This window comes from Misgurnus anguillicaudatus, chromosome 5, assembly GCF_027580225.2.
Source record: "Misgurnus anguillicaudatus chromosome 5, ASM2758022v2, whole genome shotgun sequence".
In the NCBI taxonomy this organism is placed as follows: domain Eukaryota; kingdom Metazoa; phylum Chordata; class Actinopteri; order Cypriniformes; family Cobitidae; genus Misgurnus; species Misgurnus anguillicaudatus.
The window spans coordinates 34,394,433-34,412,273 of record NC_073341.2 but is presented as its reverse complement, the minus strand read 5'-3'; the positions used below and the strand labels follow the sequence as shown (position 1 = coordinate 34,412,273).

General features: G+C 38.4%; 1 protein-coding gene across 4 annotated transcripts in view; it reads right to left on the bottom strand.

Annotated features, from left to right (window-relative positions):
• Window positions 1-17,841, bottom strand: part of dab2ipa (DAB2 interacting protein a) — a 140,130-nt gene that overhangs the window by 73,686 nt on the left and 48,603 nt on the right. For all 4 annotated transcript variants that reach the window (XM_055167770.2, XM_055167771.2, XM_055167773.2 and 1 more), the window contains 2 exons: window positions 12,152-12,258; window positions 1,733-1,851 (listed from right to left, as the gene is read on the bottom strand). In XM_055167770.2, the coding sequence (XP_055023745.2) occupies window positions 1,733-1,851; window positions 12,152-12,258 (226 nt within the window). The remainder of the gene's footprint in view (window positions 1-1,732; window positions 1,852-12,151; window positions 12,259-17,841) is intronic.

The following is a 17,841-nucleotide window of genomic DNA, read 5'->3' as shown; positions in this document are numbered from 1 at the left end:
AAAGCGTTGACTAACTTTTATATCAAATACTATTCAATCGGAATAATGACATATTGGCATCATATTTACATCTGAATCGGCATGTCTTGTTTATTTACGTTTTGTTTAATGACTTGTTTAATTGTGTCATGATGCATTTTGCATAACAACTGCATTATCATATGAAATTAATGTAATTTTAAATCCATAAAGTATATACACAAAGAAAATGACATAAGCTATAGTTATGTGATTGATTTTAATGTTCAATAATGAAGGATGCAGCACAGAATTGATAATATTGTGCATATTAAACAGATTAAGTAAGCAATAAGGTACGAGAGGCTGTGCTGTATCGTGAATAAGTAACGGCTGAAGGGCGTTGTTAGGCACGACGCGAAGCGGAGTGCCTGCAACCCCTTCAGCCGTTACTTATTCACGATACAGCACTTGCCTCGAGTACCTTATTGCTTTTATAAAACGGTTACCACACAATATTAAAGTAAAAAAAATATTACTGCAACTTTCATGAAGTAAATCAATAAAAGCATTCCTTCCGCTAGAAAAAATAGTCCCTGACTGCGAACAACAACATGAAAACTCAAATAAAAACAACAAACTGTTCTCAAACTTTGTCTAATTATATGTTTATGTGTTGCTAAGGGTGTTGCTAAGGGCACAGTGATATTAAATAGAACTGTTGGGTGAAGCGGTCGTAGCAGTGTTTTATTGTGAATAAAGCACACCTATTGACCAATCAGAATCAAGGATTGGAACTAACCGTTTTATAAAAGAATGTAACAGATTAATGGACGTTTCTTTGATTTTGAGGTTGCATGCAAAATCCATTTGGCTCAAAAAACCGAGGTGGCACGTGCCCGCTCAGTTTAAATGGGCATGAAGCCTCTGATTTGACCCATTAAAAGATTAAAACAATACAACATTTTGGGTTGAAACAACTCGGCATAGGTTTAATTACAACCCAGTGGGTTAGGTTCGTTAATTTTTAACGCAATAATGCTGGCATGAAAATAACAAAGCATTTTTTAAGTGTATGGACCCAGAATCCTGGAGCCTTATATTTCTTCTCTTGACAGCCTGAACAACTTTACTTGGCCGAATATTTCACAAGCTATCTCTTGCAAATTAGAAGGCAGCCAAACCATTTATCCTCCGAGTAATCCAATTCACTTCTTCACTCTGTGCTCTCAATTCATTGGGGAGAAAGATGACTCAGACATTTCAGCACTGCAATAATTGACTCTAAACAATCCTAATAGAGACGAGTAAAGAAGCCAAACATTTAGAGAACAACCTGATAAATGATTTAAGAACAAATGTGAGCTGAAAACAAAGATTTGCCAAGCATAAACAACTTAATTAAAAAGCATTTAACCACTTCACAATAGATAAAAGGTAGAGGAAAGGTAGAACAGATCATGACAAACTGAATTCAAACCCACATCAGCACCACAGCTTAGGAGTATATTGGAGCATGTGCACAATTCGCCAGGCCATTATTAATGCCCACAGTAAAAATGTATTGCAGATTGCTCAGGACAGATGATTAATGTAAATACACTATTCAACAAAATCAAAATATTAACACAAACTCCCTCATAACTGATTACTCCGCACCGTGACTACAAACATTGGACATCTGTCAACATGAACATGTTTCTGTAAACAAAAAGCAACCAGAATATATAGTATGTGTACACATACAGGTGTATGTGCCGGCGGTTTACCTTACCTGTCATTGTCCGCGCTCCTAAAGCTCGGTAAGATGTTCCTGAAGCTGCTATGCCGGTCGAGCTTCGGCTGGCTTTTGGTACGTTTAATGGAACCCTTCAATCTGCGGCTTAGGAAGCCCTGAGTACAAAGCCAGACCAGAGGGCAAAATTACTCACAAAATTTCATTAAGCAGTCATGTCTGCAACTACACGACGATTCTATTTCTATCGTTCTGTTTCTGATTTACGTCTCCCTCTCCTGTCATCCGTAGCGTTCGTTTGAAGCGCGCATAGCTGTGCGATTGGCACGGCGCACACATCTGCTCATGGCGCGATGGGCTGAAGAAGCCCCGCTGATGTGATACTCCCCTTAAAGCTGCTGTTACCATGGAAACTGTTGGCTGGCACGGAAAGGGGGAAAATACTGGTGCACCGAAGGAGCGCTGAGCTGGTGCTTTTGAGAGGCTGTAAAGATTAGGACGAGATTAAAAAGACCTGAATTACTCTCGAAAGACCAAAGTCTGTCTAAGTGAGATGCTTGAATGTTTGAAAGATATCGGAGAAGGCAAACAGGCAATGCATTTTTATGAGGGCTATAGGCAGGTGGGATAATCATAATGATCCGGAGGTCAATCGAGGTCTGCTGAATGAATGAAAGTCTGATTGAATTTAAATTGCTTAATGGTTGTTGTGGAACAAACTAATGATTTAAGTGCGATTTATAGTCGTGCGTAGGTCCTACGGCGTAGCAGCGACGGCGTAGGTTCTGCGTCGGTTTTCATTTATACTTGTGCGTCGCCGTCCGCGTCGACGTGCAAACACACGCGAAACCGCTGGTTGGCAGTAATCACGCGTGTAACCACAGTAGCAGCAGAAGTCGTCACAGAAGAAGAAGCTAAGCAAGTAAACCCACAAACGAAGAAGAAATAGCAACTTGTTGTGTATAATTTGAGAAGACCAGCAATGATGGAAGTAAATAAACAGCGACTTATGTTTCAGTTTGAGTTAAATCACTCCTCAACTTGGCTCATCTTTGTTTTCACCGTCTCAAACGGAAAAACCTATGACGCAGTTTTTTTTTACCTGACGGGAGGGGGGTTCTGGTGGACCAATCACAGCGCTTACGGTCCGCGTAGAGCCGACGCGCTGTTAGAAATTTTGTGAGGTGCGCGTCAGGCTACGCAGAGCTACGCACAGGCTACGGATAGCCTACGCCGTAGCTACGCCGTAGGACCTACGCACGACTATAAATCGCCCTTTAGGGAGCAACAGGAAGAATTACAAGGGCCAAAAAAGGCACCAACATATGCTGGTCCACCAAATGTAATGCTGCTGTACTTGGAAATCTTGATTAGGTTAACAAACAAGACTCCTGTTTAGTACAAAATGTACAAAATTTTGTAAATGTAGCTTAAATAAATTGTGTGCAACCCCTTACCTTAAAAAATTGAGTAAATTGAATCATTTTCTTCAGTGTAATTTCTGGTAAACTCAAAAAATATAATTATTTATTTATCATTAAAATATTCTAAAATATGTTATATACAATAGACTTTTAGTCATTTAGCAGACACTTTTATCCAAAGCGACTTACAAATGTAGTACACAATAGAAGCAATTAGTGCAATAAGTGCACTAAAACTAGTATACATAGCCAAGGGTTAGTTTTTTTAAGAACAGACTGTTCACACTTTCAGTATAAATCAGTTTTTTTACATATCATATTTAGCAAGTATGTGGTTTGAAATCCTATTATAATTGCATTTCTGAAAATCCAATATCAAAGCAACTTTAAAAGGGACATATCATGAATATCTGACTTTTTCCATGTTTAAATGCTATAATTGGGTCCCCGGTGCTTCTAGAAAATGTGTAAAAGAACAACCCAGTAGTTTTGGTGAAAAAATAGCTCATTGAAATTTGGCTCCCCTTGTGATGTCAGAGAGGGATAATACCGCCGCTTAATCTGCACTATCCAACCAACGGCACTGCCATTTAGTGCAGAGATCAGCTCATTTGCATTTGAGGGACACACCCAAAAGCGGCACATTTTTGCTCACACCTACAAAGTGGCAATTTTATCATGCTATAATAAATTATCTATATGGTTTTTGAGCTAAAACTTTACATACATACTTTGGGGACACCAAAGATTTATTTGACATCTTAAAAAAGTCTTGTGAAATGTCGCCTTTAAAGCAAACCTTTCCTCTTTGGAGTAATCAAAATGTTACAACAACTCCCTATTTTTTGGTGCATGCTCCGCATAACATTTGCCATTTTTCTAGGTTCCAAGTGGAATTATTCATGGAGTGAGTCAGGGTGAAGAAAGAGATCTGTTTGATGCTGTTGTTTGCAACAGGAGTCTGCATCCACAATGTGGATCAATGACACTGCAGGTTCCCTCTGAAAACAATGCTTTCTTGAGAAGGTTCACAAAACTTGCTTGCTTCACGGCTTTAAAAAATTCAATAATGCACCCTTTAAAAATTATACTTTTTAAATTAGGTTCGAATTATTAACATACATCTGATTTATGTGACTGGAATTACTGATTCACACAAAATTGGGATCTCTGTAAATTAGACTTCAAATAGGTTTCAAAATTCAAAGTTCACATAAAATGCCTCAAAATAAGATGTTTTCTTTTTGTACGTTTATAATTTAGTCAATTTCAAAAAAAACTATGCTGATAATATTATTTACAAATTTCACTGGAATATTTACATCACTGTGAGATTAAACCCAAATGTATATGATAAAAAAATAATGTAAAAAGGGGAAAGAACAGTGGAAATGATGATCACATATAAGTTACGACAGCATATGTTTTTATATTAACTTATCAAAATAATTTAAACAATTTTAACTGCTAGAGCATCTGAATCTCAAAACAGAGACCATAAACTGGTGCTAAACCTTTTAAATGATGACAACAACGATAAACCGATTAACGATGTATTAATATTAATAATGTTTGTGGGCAGTAGGGTATATAGACATTGTTAGCAGCGCTTTAAAAAAAAGACATCATCCCACCCAAGAATTAGTGTGCGTCAAGAGGTTAAAAGTAGGGATGCACCGATATGAAAATTTTGGCCGATACCGATAACCGATATCTATAGGCCAATAAATATTCATATTATTTTCACAATGAAAAACTCGCAGACCGCGGACATCTTGTCTTTGCGCTAGACTAGCATACTTTTTTTAAGCCCGCAACACGTGTCATCTTCGTGTTATATCACAGAAAGCACCAATCAAAACTCCACATGGCCAGCAATGAGCAAGTGAAGTGGTTCAACAAACCAAAATAATCCATCATTTATCGGCTTTCATTTATCGGCCTAATTTTGCTATCAGACCGATAACCGATAATATTAAAAATAAGCAGTTATCGGCCGATAACGATATGCCGGCCGATATATCGTGCATCCCTAGTTAAAAGTTACTGCAACTCATCACTAGTCGAGATTTAAAGGGGACATATCATGAAAATCAGACTTTTTCCATGTTTATTGCTATAGTTGGGTCCCCAGTGCTTCTATCAACCTAGAAAATGTGAAAAAGATCAACCCAGAAACTTAGTTTTGATAAACCATTCTTTGCAAGCATATGAATAAATAGGTCATTGAAATCTGGCTCCCCTTGTGATGTCAAAAGGGGATAATATCACCCCTTAATCTGCACTATCAAACCACGGCACTATCATTTAGTGCAGAGATCAGCTCATTTGCATTTAAAAGGAGACACACCCAAAATGACACATTTTTGCTCACACCTACAAAGTGTCGATTTTAACATGTTATAATAAATTATATGGTCTCTTGAGGACACCAAATACTTATTTTACATCTTAAAAAAGCCTTGTAAAATGTCCCCTTTAAAATAGTTCAAATGTCTTTGATGTTTTGGTGTTTCATTAGTAGGCAAACATGCATTAAAAAGCCAGCGTCTTGTCTAATAGCCTCCGTCAGCAGCATAAAGTATGCAGGTCCATGAATTCCTTTATGTCTATTGTGTACATGAGCTGAATTCCTGTAATGCTTAGCTGCTGAGCCTGCATTCTGCACCTGCCTCCTCCTCACCCCCTTACACCCTGTAATCATTATGCTTGGCCTCTCTCTGCCCTCTTGTGTCCATGCCTGCCAGTTTGTGTCTGACAGCTTTAATTGTGCGCCTGTCTGTTTGTATGCGCTGACACGAGACACGGCGTGAAACATTTCGGTACCGATACACACAGATCTGAGACCTGTCTGATTTTGTTTAACCCGGTTTGTTACTTTGTAAGAAAGCAGAAGGCTAAGCCCTGTCATGACCTGCTCTAACAGAACTGCAAGATTGTTAGTCACACCAGTCCTAGTGCCAGAGAAAATCTGGGGCTCTGTCCAAATTCTAGTGAGCTACCTACGTAGACAGCATTTTAAGAGATTTTTGCATGCTATAGACGGTTTCTGCAGCAACAACATAAACAAACGGCTTTTGTGAACTACATAATAAAACTTCAGATAGACTTCTTCATAGAATCAATAACAACAGAGTCCTTTAATTTTAAGGGAAGTTAATGATAAGTTAATTATTTTATTTGTATGTATATGAAGAGTTTGGTTCCGAAACGCGATAAACGCCATTTTTGGAAAAAAATGATCTACTGCCAAAATCATTATTATATCAGGTCAGTAGTTAAAAGTAAATTCTTAATTTCACGCAAAATCCAATATCCGCCGTGTTATTCTGTCATCTTTTCTCCCTTTTTCCCCAAAATGCGATAAACGCCACTCCTCCTTTTTTACAGAATGCAATAAATCCATGCCTGAAATTACAGCCCACCAGTCACGCAATGTAAACAAACAATGGCGGCGCGCTGAGTACACGGAGTCCTAGTTTTCCTCATCTATTTTGTACTTCTTGATCAACAAACAAAACAAAATTTTACTTTAATTGCATTGATAAAACTGTGATGGTTTTCTGCGATGGGAAAGAAACTAAGCCATCAACATCTAATAATTTCCGCGAGAGGCACTCGGGTGCTTGTTCTCCCGACAGCATCAAGTTTCTCATGCTAAAACATTGACCCCAGAGGATCTTATTAAAAACTTTACATTATTTTACTCAAAGTCAACGAAAATCGAGCAGGACCAAAACATTTCACAGCTGATCGCTGTGAAAAATTTTAAGAGACGGCGTCAAGTATAACAGCAGCAATGAAAGTGTTCTTAATATAACAAAGTAAGTGTTTTGGTTAATGCCATTAATGTTTATTTTTTAATCATTGTATACCACTAGTCAACTAAATAAATATAAATGGTAAAGATAAATGCACATTTATACATTGATTTAATAGATTTATAGCATTTTGAAATAAAAAACTGTCATGGATTTATTGCATTTTGTGGAAAAAATAATTCGTTTTTATAATAAATCTTTGAAAATCAAGTTATGGATTTGAATTTTTTATGTTTTTATAACCTAAAGATGCTATGTGAAAGTTTGTAACAGAAAATAGTGGTTTTCATCTTGTCACTTTCTTGGTATAGAAAACACGTTTTTGTCAAAATGGATTTATATATATATATATATATATATATATATATATATATATATATATATATATATATATATATATAAAGGGTATCAACTATTAAACTGAGCTAATGTTACTGTGTAAAATTAATGTATACACCACGGGTGTGCCTTATAAGTCTTGAAAAGTGGAGTCGCTGGCTCTTTGATTGCCCCCTGGTGGCTGGCTGCAGTACAAGTCATAAACCCCGCCCTCTCCATTCAAACAAATGGGACTCTGCTCTAAATAAAAAAATTATTTACACTTCCAATAAAAGTTTCCGAAAGATGGTTTTGGTCCTGTCAGGTAGGTGTTATCACGCTGATTTGGAAAATTTTCAAGTGTTAATTTTTGTGATAAGTTTCATTTTAGCTAGTAATTTGATGCTATAGAAATGAGGGCGTGTTGTTATGATTGGCGTGGTTGAATTGGTCGCGCGAGCGTTTGGGCGGAAGTTTGATACCGCGGCTCCGCCTCTGGCTCCACGGATGATTCCTTCTGCGAATGCCTTGGCTCCAAACTGACGTTTTTACGTAACATGGCGCCGACCATGCACTCTTGAACGAATGTGTTCGTGAACATTAGTGTTGATTCTGGGACAACACAGTAACTGCGTTGTCCCAGAATCCACCCATCTCTGTGTTATTATTGAAACAACACATTTTGTGTTACTTTTAATCAAAATCAACACAAAATGACACATAATGTGTTAAAATTACACATAATGTGTTAAAAGCTTACCGCACAATGATGTGTAATAAATTAACACATCCTTTCTAAGAGTATGGTCGGACATTTTTGGCTTCAATTCATTACAATGGAGGGAGGCGACGTCACGTTGTCCATCTTTTTTTACCGTCTATGATACAACATAGTTACAGGTCCTTTAATTCTTGCCTGGCTGCCAAACCTCTCTGCACAGTTTTGATCCATGCTCTTCATCTCCCCTTATCTTTAGCAAACCTAAAAAATTTTTTTTTGACAAGGCATTTGTTTCAGAGATCAGTTTAACCACTAGCCAGATTGATAAATAAATACTGACTGGAAGTTCAGGCACATAACCGCAGCTGCTACCCAGTCTCACAAAATTATGTATAGTCACATAATTTTTTTATTCTTTTTCATAACACTGTCACGAATTTTTGTGATTTTTCGTGATCGTATTACAAATTTCTGTTTATATGTCATTGTCACATATTGGTTACTCAACTGCTTTTTCCTATTTTTAAACCATTTTCGCTTCGGTTTAGGGTTATATTTGGGGTTTGCGTTAGGATGTCACTTTAAGTGTTGGTTTATACTATTTTTCTGATTTATTTTTTTCTATTTTCTAAATTTTAAAACATTGTCGCCTCGCGTTAGGGTTAGAGTTGGGTTTGGGTAAGGAAGTCATTTTATGTAAATCTAACCCTAAACCGAAGCGTCAATGGTAAGAAAATAGGACAAAACAGTTGAGTAACAAATACATGACATTAGCCTCTTTCACAACGTAATTCTGGTAAATTACCATGAATTTACCAGAATGAATTTACCAGTAAATACAAAAATGTGCTGTTCACACACGCAGTGCCGTTCCGTTATTTTACCAGTAAGACATCATTCACACATCAGTATCAAAATACCGGTAAATTCGTTGAGAAAGCGGAAGTACCTGTAGCACGCGACGAGCTCAGTGTTGTATTTGTAAACAATCCACGTCGTTCATATCCACGGTCCGTATTTTGTTGTTTTCACGTCTGTGGTAAACAGTCGCGAAGTTGCTCATGACCAAACAACATTGAATGAGACGACGTCAAACTGAAAATGCGTTTTAAACAGTTTGCACTTTAGGCTTCACAGAGGGCGTGCTAAGGACGTCGGCAATTCGGCGGTAAGCTGTTTTAAACAACTTTGGTGAAGAAATGTGGACGTAAACTTCAGGTGTGCTCAACTTTTAAGCAGCATGTGTGTGGAAACGTCCGTAAACACTGCGGGGGTAAACGCGTCATCTGTATTAAAACGCTATGATTGCCCCGAAGCTGTCAGCACGGTCTGACGTCGTCCGTTCTAAATGCCGGTAATCCTATAATTTTCGTTCACACACAGCGCTTACCGGTAAATTACTGGTAATCTTACAACCTGTCTTACTGGTAAATTGGGAGCACTGATTTACCGGAAAGGTTCTGTTCACACATGACATGTTAACGGCAATTTACCAGTAAATTACCAGTAAAGACTGTATGTGTGAAAGGGACTAATGACACATAAACAGAAATTTGTGATACGATCATGAAAAAATGGGAAAATTTGTGACAGTATCACGATAAAAGAATAAAAAAATTACGTGACTATAGGTACGTAATTTCGTGTGAATGGGCTGGCAACAACGCATGTGTGTGTGATGAAACCGTCTATAAAATGGATCAGTTCTAAGGCAGCACAATGGTACAGCTCTAGCTATAGCTCAAAGGTCATGGATTTGATCTCCAGGGAACTCACATGCTGATAAATGCACACCATGTCATGCACGTTGGACAAAAACGTGTGCTAAATTTACATCTACATTTACGCAATCGGGACACTTGAAAGAGTTAAGCATTCCCTGCAGTTGTGTCTCAACAAGCAACAAGTCAATCTCACCGTAACCACTGGAATGAAGTCATCGACTTTTCATCCGTATCGTGCCAATGTACCAAGGTTGCGAGATAAACATTCCTGCAAGGCATCTAATTTAATGACAATAATTCAACAGGCCTCTCATGCCAAATCTGCCAGATGTCTCCCCATCAACAACTCTTTATTACTCTGAAGACAATGTTTTTTTTTATTTTGCAGAAGAGTGCCAAGCGCATGTAGTTATGCTAAGCATAACGTCCATTATCAGACCCTTGGATATAACAAACCAGAATCTCAGCTCTCAGACTGTGCCCAAGGCATCTGCTAAAACAATGCATCCAATATCATTATCGGTTCTGCTAGCAGCCAGACAGTCTGATCCGTAACACAGAGGAGTCCACAGTACGAAGCTGAGAAATCTGTAACCTCGGGTTTGTAACGATCGCGGAGGCATCGAACTTCTCTCAGGGTTTTCAAAGTGGTCCGCACAGCACGCGCTCCAACATTTGCCCTCCCTCCTTCTGTTTCAACAAGCTCAGGATCCTGCTCAATTAGCACGGATCCCGGTTCGGCACGCTCCTGCATGCATCATCGGAGACAGCGGGACTCTCTCGTGGCCCTGCGGGGGCCAAACACACTACTCATCGACATGCACGAGGGGCGTTTACACTTAAGCTTGCTTACAAACACGGAGCCGTTTTGCCCTGATTCAGTTAATGGATCCTGTCATTAGGTTAGCTATGTAATTAAGCCATGTGGGTGAACTGAAAGCAATGAATAACTGTTTATCTGAAGTCTCTGGTTGGGTGGTAAACAGGAGTGGAAGAAATACAACAATGCTTTTGGGGAAGAGATTCACAGGACTAGTGTATTAAATCAATGTCATTGGGCAAGATAGGAATTATTTTGTTTCTTTATTCCTCATTGGAAACACAAGGACAAAGACCAAAGGAAACAATGTCCCAGATAACTCATATACTAATAGGGAATATGTTCAACTGATAGAGCATTATGTTAGCAGCACAAAAGGTCATAGATTCAATCCCCAGGAAACACACGTACTGATTAAACATGTACCCTGTGATGCACTGTAGACTGGAAATGTACCTTATACAAACTTCAAGCACATTTTATCACTATGTGTGTTCCCTCAAACCCACAACCTTTTGCGCTCCTAACGCAATAATCTACCAATTTAGCAACAGGAACACCTCATCACATGTTACTGGCATGAAGGGTTAAACATTGCCCTTCTCAAGAGGGCATGAAACAAGCACAGGGATGCCAGGGCAATGCCAGCTGTGCCCGTGGCATTTCTACATCGCAGCTAAATGCAGTAAGAATCCCTTTCCATCTGTCTCATTTACAGCACAGGACTGATCTCATCTCCTCCCAGGACCTCAACGCATTAGAGACACATTCAGGTCTATAAACCAATAGCTTAACTTTATCAAGCTGTGTAATCCTTTCCTCATACTGTACTGTAGGCAGACCTGGGGCGTCAGAACCAGCCGTGACCGGGTTGCTCACTTATCTGTGAAGGGAGTCATTAGTTGCGATGATTCTTGTCTCAGGTCCCTTATGTACCTGCAACCTGCCATCTCTCTTTAGGCTGTAAGATGACACCTGTATTACTCAAATAACAACTAACAACAACTGCTGGGATTAACCTTGTAACCGAGTGCAACAAACTTCAGTCTGGAGTACAACTGCTTTGACTCCAATGTTAAGGGGTGGTCACACTACACTTTTTGTTCCACTGATTTCCATTTATAAGCATGCAATGCGTCAGACTTCTTGACGTGATGGCGTATTATGTGAGGTCGTGCTGGCGCGTCACAGGACCGGAGGAAGACGTGAAGTTGTGGTTTAAAAGTGCATATTTAATCGTTTCGCTAGATAAGACCCTTATGCCTCGTTTGAGATCGTTTAGAGTCCTTTGAAACTGCAATTTTAAACTGCGTTAAAACTGTTAAGTTTTGGGGTCCATTAAAATGAGAAAAATCCTGCAATGTTTTCCTCAAAAAACACAACCTCTTCTCGACTGAACAAAGAAAGACATCAACATTTTGGATGACATGGTGGTGAATAAATTATCTGGATGTTTTTTTAAGAAAATGGACTAATCATTTTTAAAATTTTATGTTTTTGTATGATTCACATTGTATGAATTCATACAAATTATAATATGAATTAGAAACAGTTTAAGTGAACTAAATGTAGTAGGTATAAAATGTAGTACATGTCGTATTCCACCTGTGATACTCTCAAAAATGCGTACCGTGACTTTAAAAGGTGTTGATGTATCAGCATCCATGCCGACCGCTGCTTTGTCCACTGTAGCGCCGGGCATGCTGCGTCGACGGCCCACCCGGTCAGTGTGTGACTCTAAAACAGAAAGAAAGAAAATTACCACCAACATGTAGACGTGTATTGTGTATTCAAATGTATTGAAACTATTGTAGGATCAGGGGCCTCAGTTAAAAAATGCTACTTCCTTAATTTGATCTAACGCACGTTTCCCAAAAGCGTGTACGTGTGATTCATTGAACAAACATACGCACAGAAAACATGCATCACCTTACTTTCTAATGTGAATCTATACATCGCAAATTATTTTGAAATTGTGTGCAGCTGAGCAGTTTCAGATCTCCACCTTTGTTATCAATGTATAATTAATATAATTGACAAATAAAAGAGCACCTTTCAATATTTAAATACTTTTTGAGCAGCAAGAATGGCTTTTTTCCCAAGCAAAAGTTTGTGCATCTGTCGTTGCATTAAGCACTTTCCATTTCATTTTCTAAATGTGTACATACACTCTACAATCAAATCTGTGCATACACACTTTATACACTGTAAAAAGTAAAAGTTGGATAAACTTAAAAAATTACTTTGATTGTTTTCAACTTAAATTTTCTTAAAGCGACACCATGTAATTTTTCAACCTTCATAATAAATTTTCAAGACCCTTGTGATAGTACATCGACTTTAAATAGGTTGAATGACATGTCTGCCATAGCCTGACGGGGTCTGTATCGCTTTTACTCGTACTTTAAAACTTAGGGTTTCGGTAGTAACCAGGGGCCGTATTCACAAAGAATTTTAAGGCTAAAAGTAGCTCCTAACTGGCGAATTTAGGAGCAACTCCTAAAAATAATGGGCGTGTCACTCCTAACTTTAGGACTCCTAATTTTTTTCACTAAAAGTAATTCACGAAGCATTTTAGCCCTAAAAGTAGCACCTAAGTCTGGGACAGCTTAAAAGAAGTCGAGAGGACTCCTAACTCACTAAGACCTATTCACAAAGAATCCTATGGCTTAGGTGCTGTCTGATCCTCCTTAACACGGACAGTTTCACCAACTCAAAAGCATTGCCTAGACTTAAAAGCACACTTTAATGTAAGCATATTGTTTATGACATTTGTTTTTTACAATTCATTACATTCGTGACAAGCAGGAAGTTTTTAGAATTACATGAAACAATAATGATATTATATATTTAATATTGTACGCCAACCTGTTGCCATGCTTGCCCGTTTAAAGGCTGCAATCTCAACCCTTGACTGCGATTGTAATGCATACCACCTCTCGCAGTCGTCCGGGGTCCGCGATATAAGCGGGAATGCTGCATTGATCTGCAAACAAATTCTCTCCCCATGCGCGGGTTGATCCGAAATGAGCGTGTGCCTGCGGTTACGAGTCATCCAAAAATATTTTTTATGATATTCGATCGCGGTCGGTCGGGTCGTTTGAAATAAAAATGCCAGTTAACTATTTTAAACAATTACTACTTTAAAAAAAATGCGGGCAAGGGAGCGGGTCGGGTATATATAGCCTATATATTTTTTTGCGGTCCGGAGTTGCGAGCGGGTTAGTTGAAAACATTGGTCGGTTGTTTTGTTGTACATGTTTCGCGCATCACTGTCTCCCACGTCTCACGCTTAGTTTTGCTTGATATCTCAGTGCCGAATTTCCCTTTTATTATGTTTCTTTTTCCAGCACTAACTGGGACAGCAGCAGCAGTAGCTGATCCTGCGTCTAGTTGGGCTTTCTTTTCCGTTTTGGCGAGTTCATAATCCACCGTCATTTATTTATTACATTAGGCTTCTTCAATATGGGAACATTCCTTGCTTTAAGTAGTCTATTTAGGCTAATAGGATGTAAATTAATCAAGCAAGTGTTAATGCAATGTCATTTTTTATTATTAGGCAATTGGCGGTTTTCATTTGGTTATAGCTACCTTGATTTAATTTAATTTCATTCACAACTTTTCTTTTATATATGCATTTCGATGGCATTACTATTATTATTTTGTGTAGGACACAGACATTTTTTGATAATTCACTCATCACTCAATTATCATAATTCCATGATAATTGTAATTCCATGATTTGGTGCGTCTGTGTTATGTTCCGCATGACAGCCTGTCATCTAACAACCAATCACCGTGGTCAATGCGAGCCAGCTCGTGCATGAGAACTGACGTCATCCGTAGCAATGGAGACTCACTCTTAGTTTAGGAGTTATAATTTTTCCTTACTAAAAGTAGGTCTGAAAGGCGTTGTGAATAACTTTTAAGAGAAAACTCCTAGCTAAAATCTTTTAGTGCGATTTAAGAGTACTCTTAGTGGTAAGATAAAATTCTTTGTGAATACGGCCCCAGAGCACAAAAAAAACCTACAAAATTCGACTGCTTTACGGCATACGTCACTTCCTCCACACAATTTTTTTAACGTGAATTTTGCTGGAGGCTACTTAAGGAGTGTAGAGAGCAACTTCTATTATGTGACCCGGGTTCAATTCCCCTTTAAGGCAATTTTTTATATAAACTCACGATCTTGATTCATACATAAATGCCATCTTCTTAATAAATGACGGCGATTATCTTGCATATTCCCTGTATTCAGATGCTGCATTCACGTGTTCACGTATTTACCTTTCTTTTACTGTCTGTGGTATTTACATTACAATCCAGGATGCTATAGCAGTCAAACTCACACAGTGTAAAACCAAACCCTATTCATTCACCAATCAGATCCGAGCGTTTTTTTTCTTCTCTCTTCCTCATTTGCTGCGTTCCGCTGTCACTCGCGTGACGTATTACAAAGCGGCAGACCTAAACACAACGGTTTACTTGGATTTGGAGCAACAATTTTTACACAAAACAGAGGAAAAACGAGCGCCATTGCAGAAAATCCTGATGGCGAGGGAGAGAGAGAAGATGCAACAATATTTGTTTCAAAAAAGGCAAGGAAATACTTCTGGTCATTTCTCAATTGGAAGGCTGCAGCCTCCGGAGGTCAAATATGCAGGCTGCATACGTCATCAAGCCTGGTTTATTAAGGTAAACTGAGCATTACATACGCAAGTCATAAGCATACTGCAAAAATTTACGATTAACTAAGTATAATAGTCAACTTTATAATTGTTAATATTCTGAAATAAGACAGTCTTGATGACGTATGCAGCTTAGAAATACGACATCCGGAGGCTGCAACCTTCAGATTGAGAAATGGCTTCTTCCACGAGTTCTTTATCAGAAAGTTGTAACATGACTGCGTTTCTCCCTGATGCCTCAAAATGTTGATCGTTTAGCGTTTTAAATGTTTCGTTTTTAGTTTAGTTTTAAGGTTGGCCAGTTCTTTTCCTTTGCGACAGTGCTGCGGCGCTTGTGGCCTCTAGGGGCGCTAGGCGTGAGAAATACATGTCTAGCGCCCCCTAGTGGCCAAAAAGTTTCACGGTGTGCCTTTAATTTAAGTGAAGAGTTTAAGTTAAAAATGTTTAAATATTTTAATATTCATTTTTCCCTTAAGGGGGGGGGGGGGGTTCAACGGTATTTTATGCATTCTGACTTATTAACACAGTTTAAGAGTGGTTTCCTAATGCTAAATAAATGCAAAGTGTCAAAAAAGCAGTTGGATGTGTTACAAGATTATTTCTGTGCCGAATGCACTTCTTCGCGGTTTGTACAAGTTTCAGAAAGTTTTTTTCGAATATGGGTCCAGCTGACATATTAGGAGTAAGCCATACATATCACTTCTCTTTGTGGGCACTTCCCCCGGAAAACCACGCCTACACGTTAATCTGCAGGAGAGCGAGAACCGACGACGCTAAGTCACAGGCATCACTTCACACGGCAGCTTGGATTTATATTAAGACTCAACAATGGCACAAAAGAAGAAGTGTATTTTTGGATGTAAGCCAGTATTATGGAAACAATGGATATAGTTTATTTTCCCAGAATTGCAGCGGAGTTTTGCGTGTGTGTTTGTTTAACGTTGGATTTCATTGAAAAGTCCCAACCGGATCATGAACTGCATGCGGTAAGTAAGACTTCTGTGTTATGTTGGAAATAGGCGCATATGTGCATATTATATAAATGACACGAACATGTAGTGAATCATAAGTTAAACAGTGTTGTATAGTGTTGCATAACTCGTGACTCGCTCCTCCCGCAGTTCGTAACTCCTTCTGAATTTTTTTCGTACTTCATCAGAAAGAACCGGTTAAGCTCTGTCTTTTTTATATAAATCAAATAAAACTAAAGACTATAAAGGAGATATGATGTAATACTACTCTATAGATACTCCAGATTAACATCAGATACGCAGAAACAGCATGTGTTATGGATGCTTTAAAACTTTCACTAAAAGTGACAAAATTTACATTTAGAAAACTACTTATTTTTTTTTACAAATTACCAACTGAAGTATTTTTTTTAAAGTTGATCCAACTTTTTACAGGGTAAAGGAGACCCAAATCTAGCCTTTCAAAAGAATATGAGAAGTATTAAGGGAATGAGTTGCTGATCTTGGCTGAGCCTTGAATAACCAACCAAATGTACTCTTAAGTGAGCTCTTCCTAAAACATTCAAAACAACTTAATTCGTGTGGTTGCTTACTGGCTCAAACCAAAAGGGCCACCCTCACATTTTCCTGATATTCTGTTTCTGTAATAACTTTACTGTGTCAGTCACTCGCTTTAATCATGCATAACCAGATGGTTGAATTTCTGCCTGTCAGACACTTGGCATTCACTGCACGTCTGTATCTCTGTCTGCCTGATTGATGGAAAGAAGGAGAGAACAAGTCTTTGTGCAAAAAAAATGAGAAAGTCAATGCAGTTGACCTAAAAGACAAAATCTACAGGTCTTTTCTCTCTTTGCACAGTTTGGATTATTTCTGGATTTTACTCAGGAAGATGCATCGCTAACAAGATCTGGAAGAACTATTTTTGGAGCTCTTTCTGTCACCAATTTTCCTGTGCCTGAATGGATTATTTGAATTAAAAAAGTCTCCCATACCGCAGAGAAGATCAAATTGAGTCGGGTTTTGGGGGCGAACTGCTCCCTTATTAACAAACCCTGGCATGCTTGCATCCGTGTGTGCATCTGCTTGCTGTTCTGCTCAGTAACATCTACAAAGAGCATCAGAGAAATCAATCAGTAACTCAAAGATTAGAGGATGCCGGCATGGATCTGTATTGCCACCTGGTCCTGAGTCATTGTTTAGTTTTTGGAAGAAGAGTGACTAACCTCCCTGCAGAGGTATCGACATATGAAAATTCAGTCTGTGTGTGAGCGTGTGTGTCAGTAATTTAATCATAAAAATATGAACAGATTGGAATGCATGGGAGGGAAATCTCAAACACAAGCTCTTGCTTATCGTGTTGATATCACAACATCTTGATGCATATGTTTAGCATGGAGGCAAGATCACATGATTTGCAAACTAAATGCAGTGCTTGCTTGTAAATATAGACACATACAATGGTTTTATTAGCAATATACTATACTATGCTTGTTTGTAAGCTAACATATTATTAGTTAATTGTTTTAATAAAGACACTTCATGATGTCATAGAATAACTATTTTATATACTATCGCACTTAGAGGGTTTTGCATCTGAACTCATCATTTGTTGTCTTGCATTATAAACTCCAACAATACAGCACAAGTTTTAAATGTCA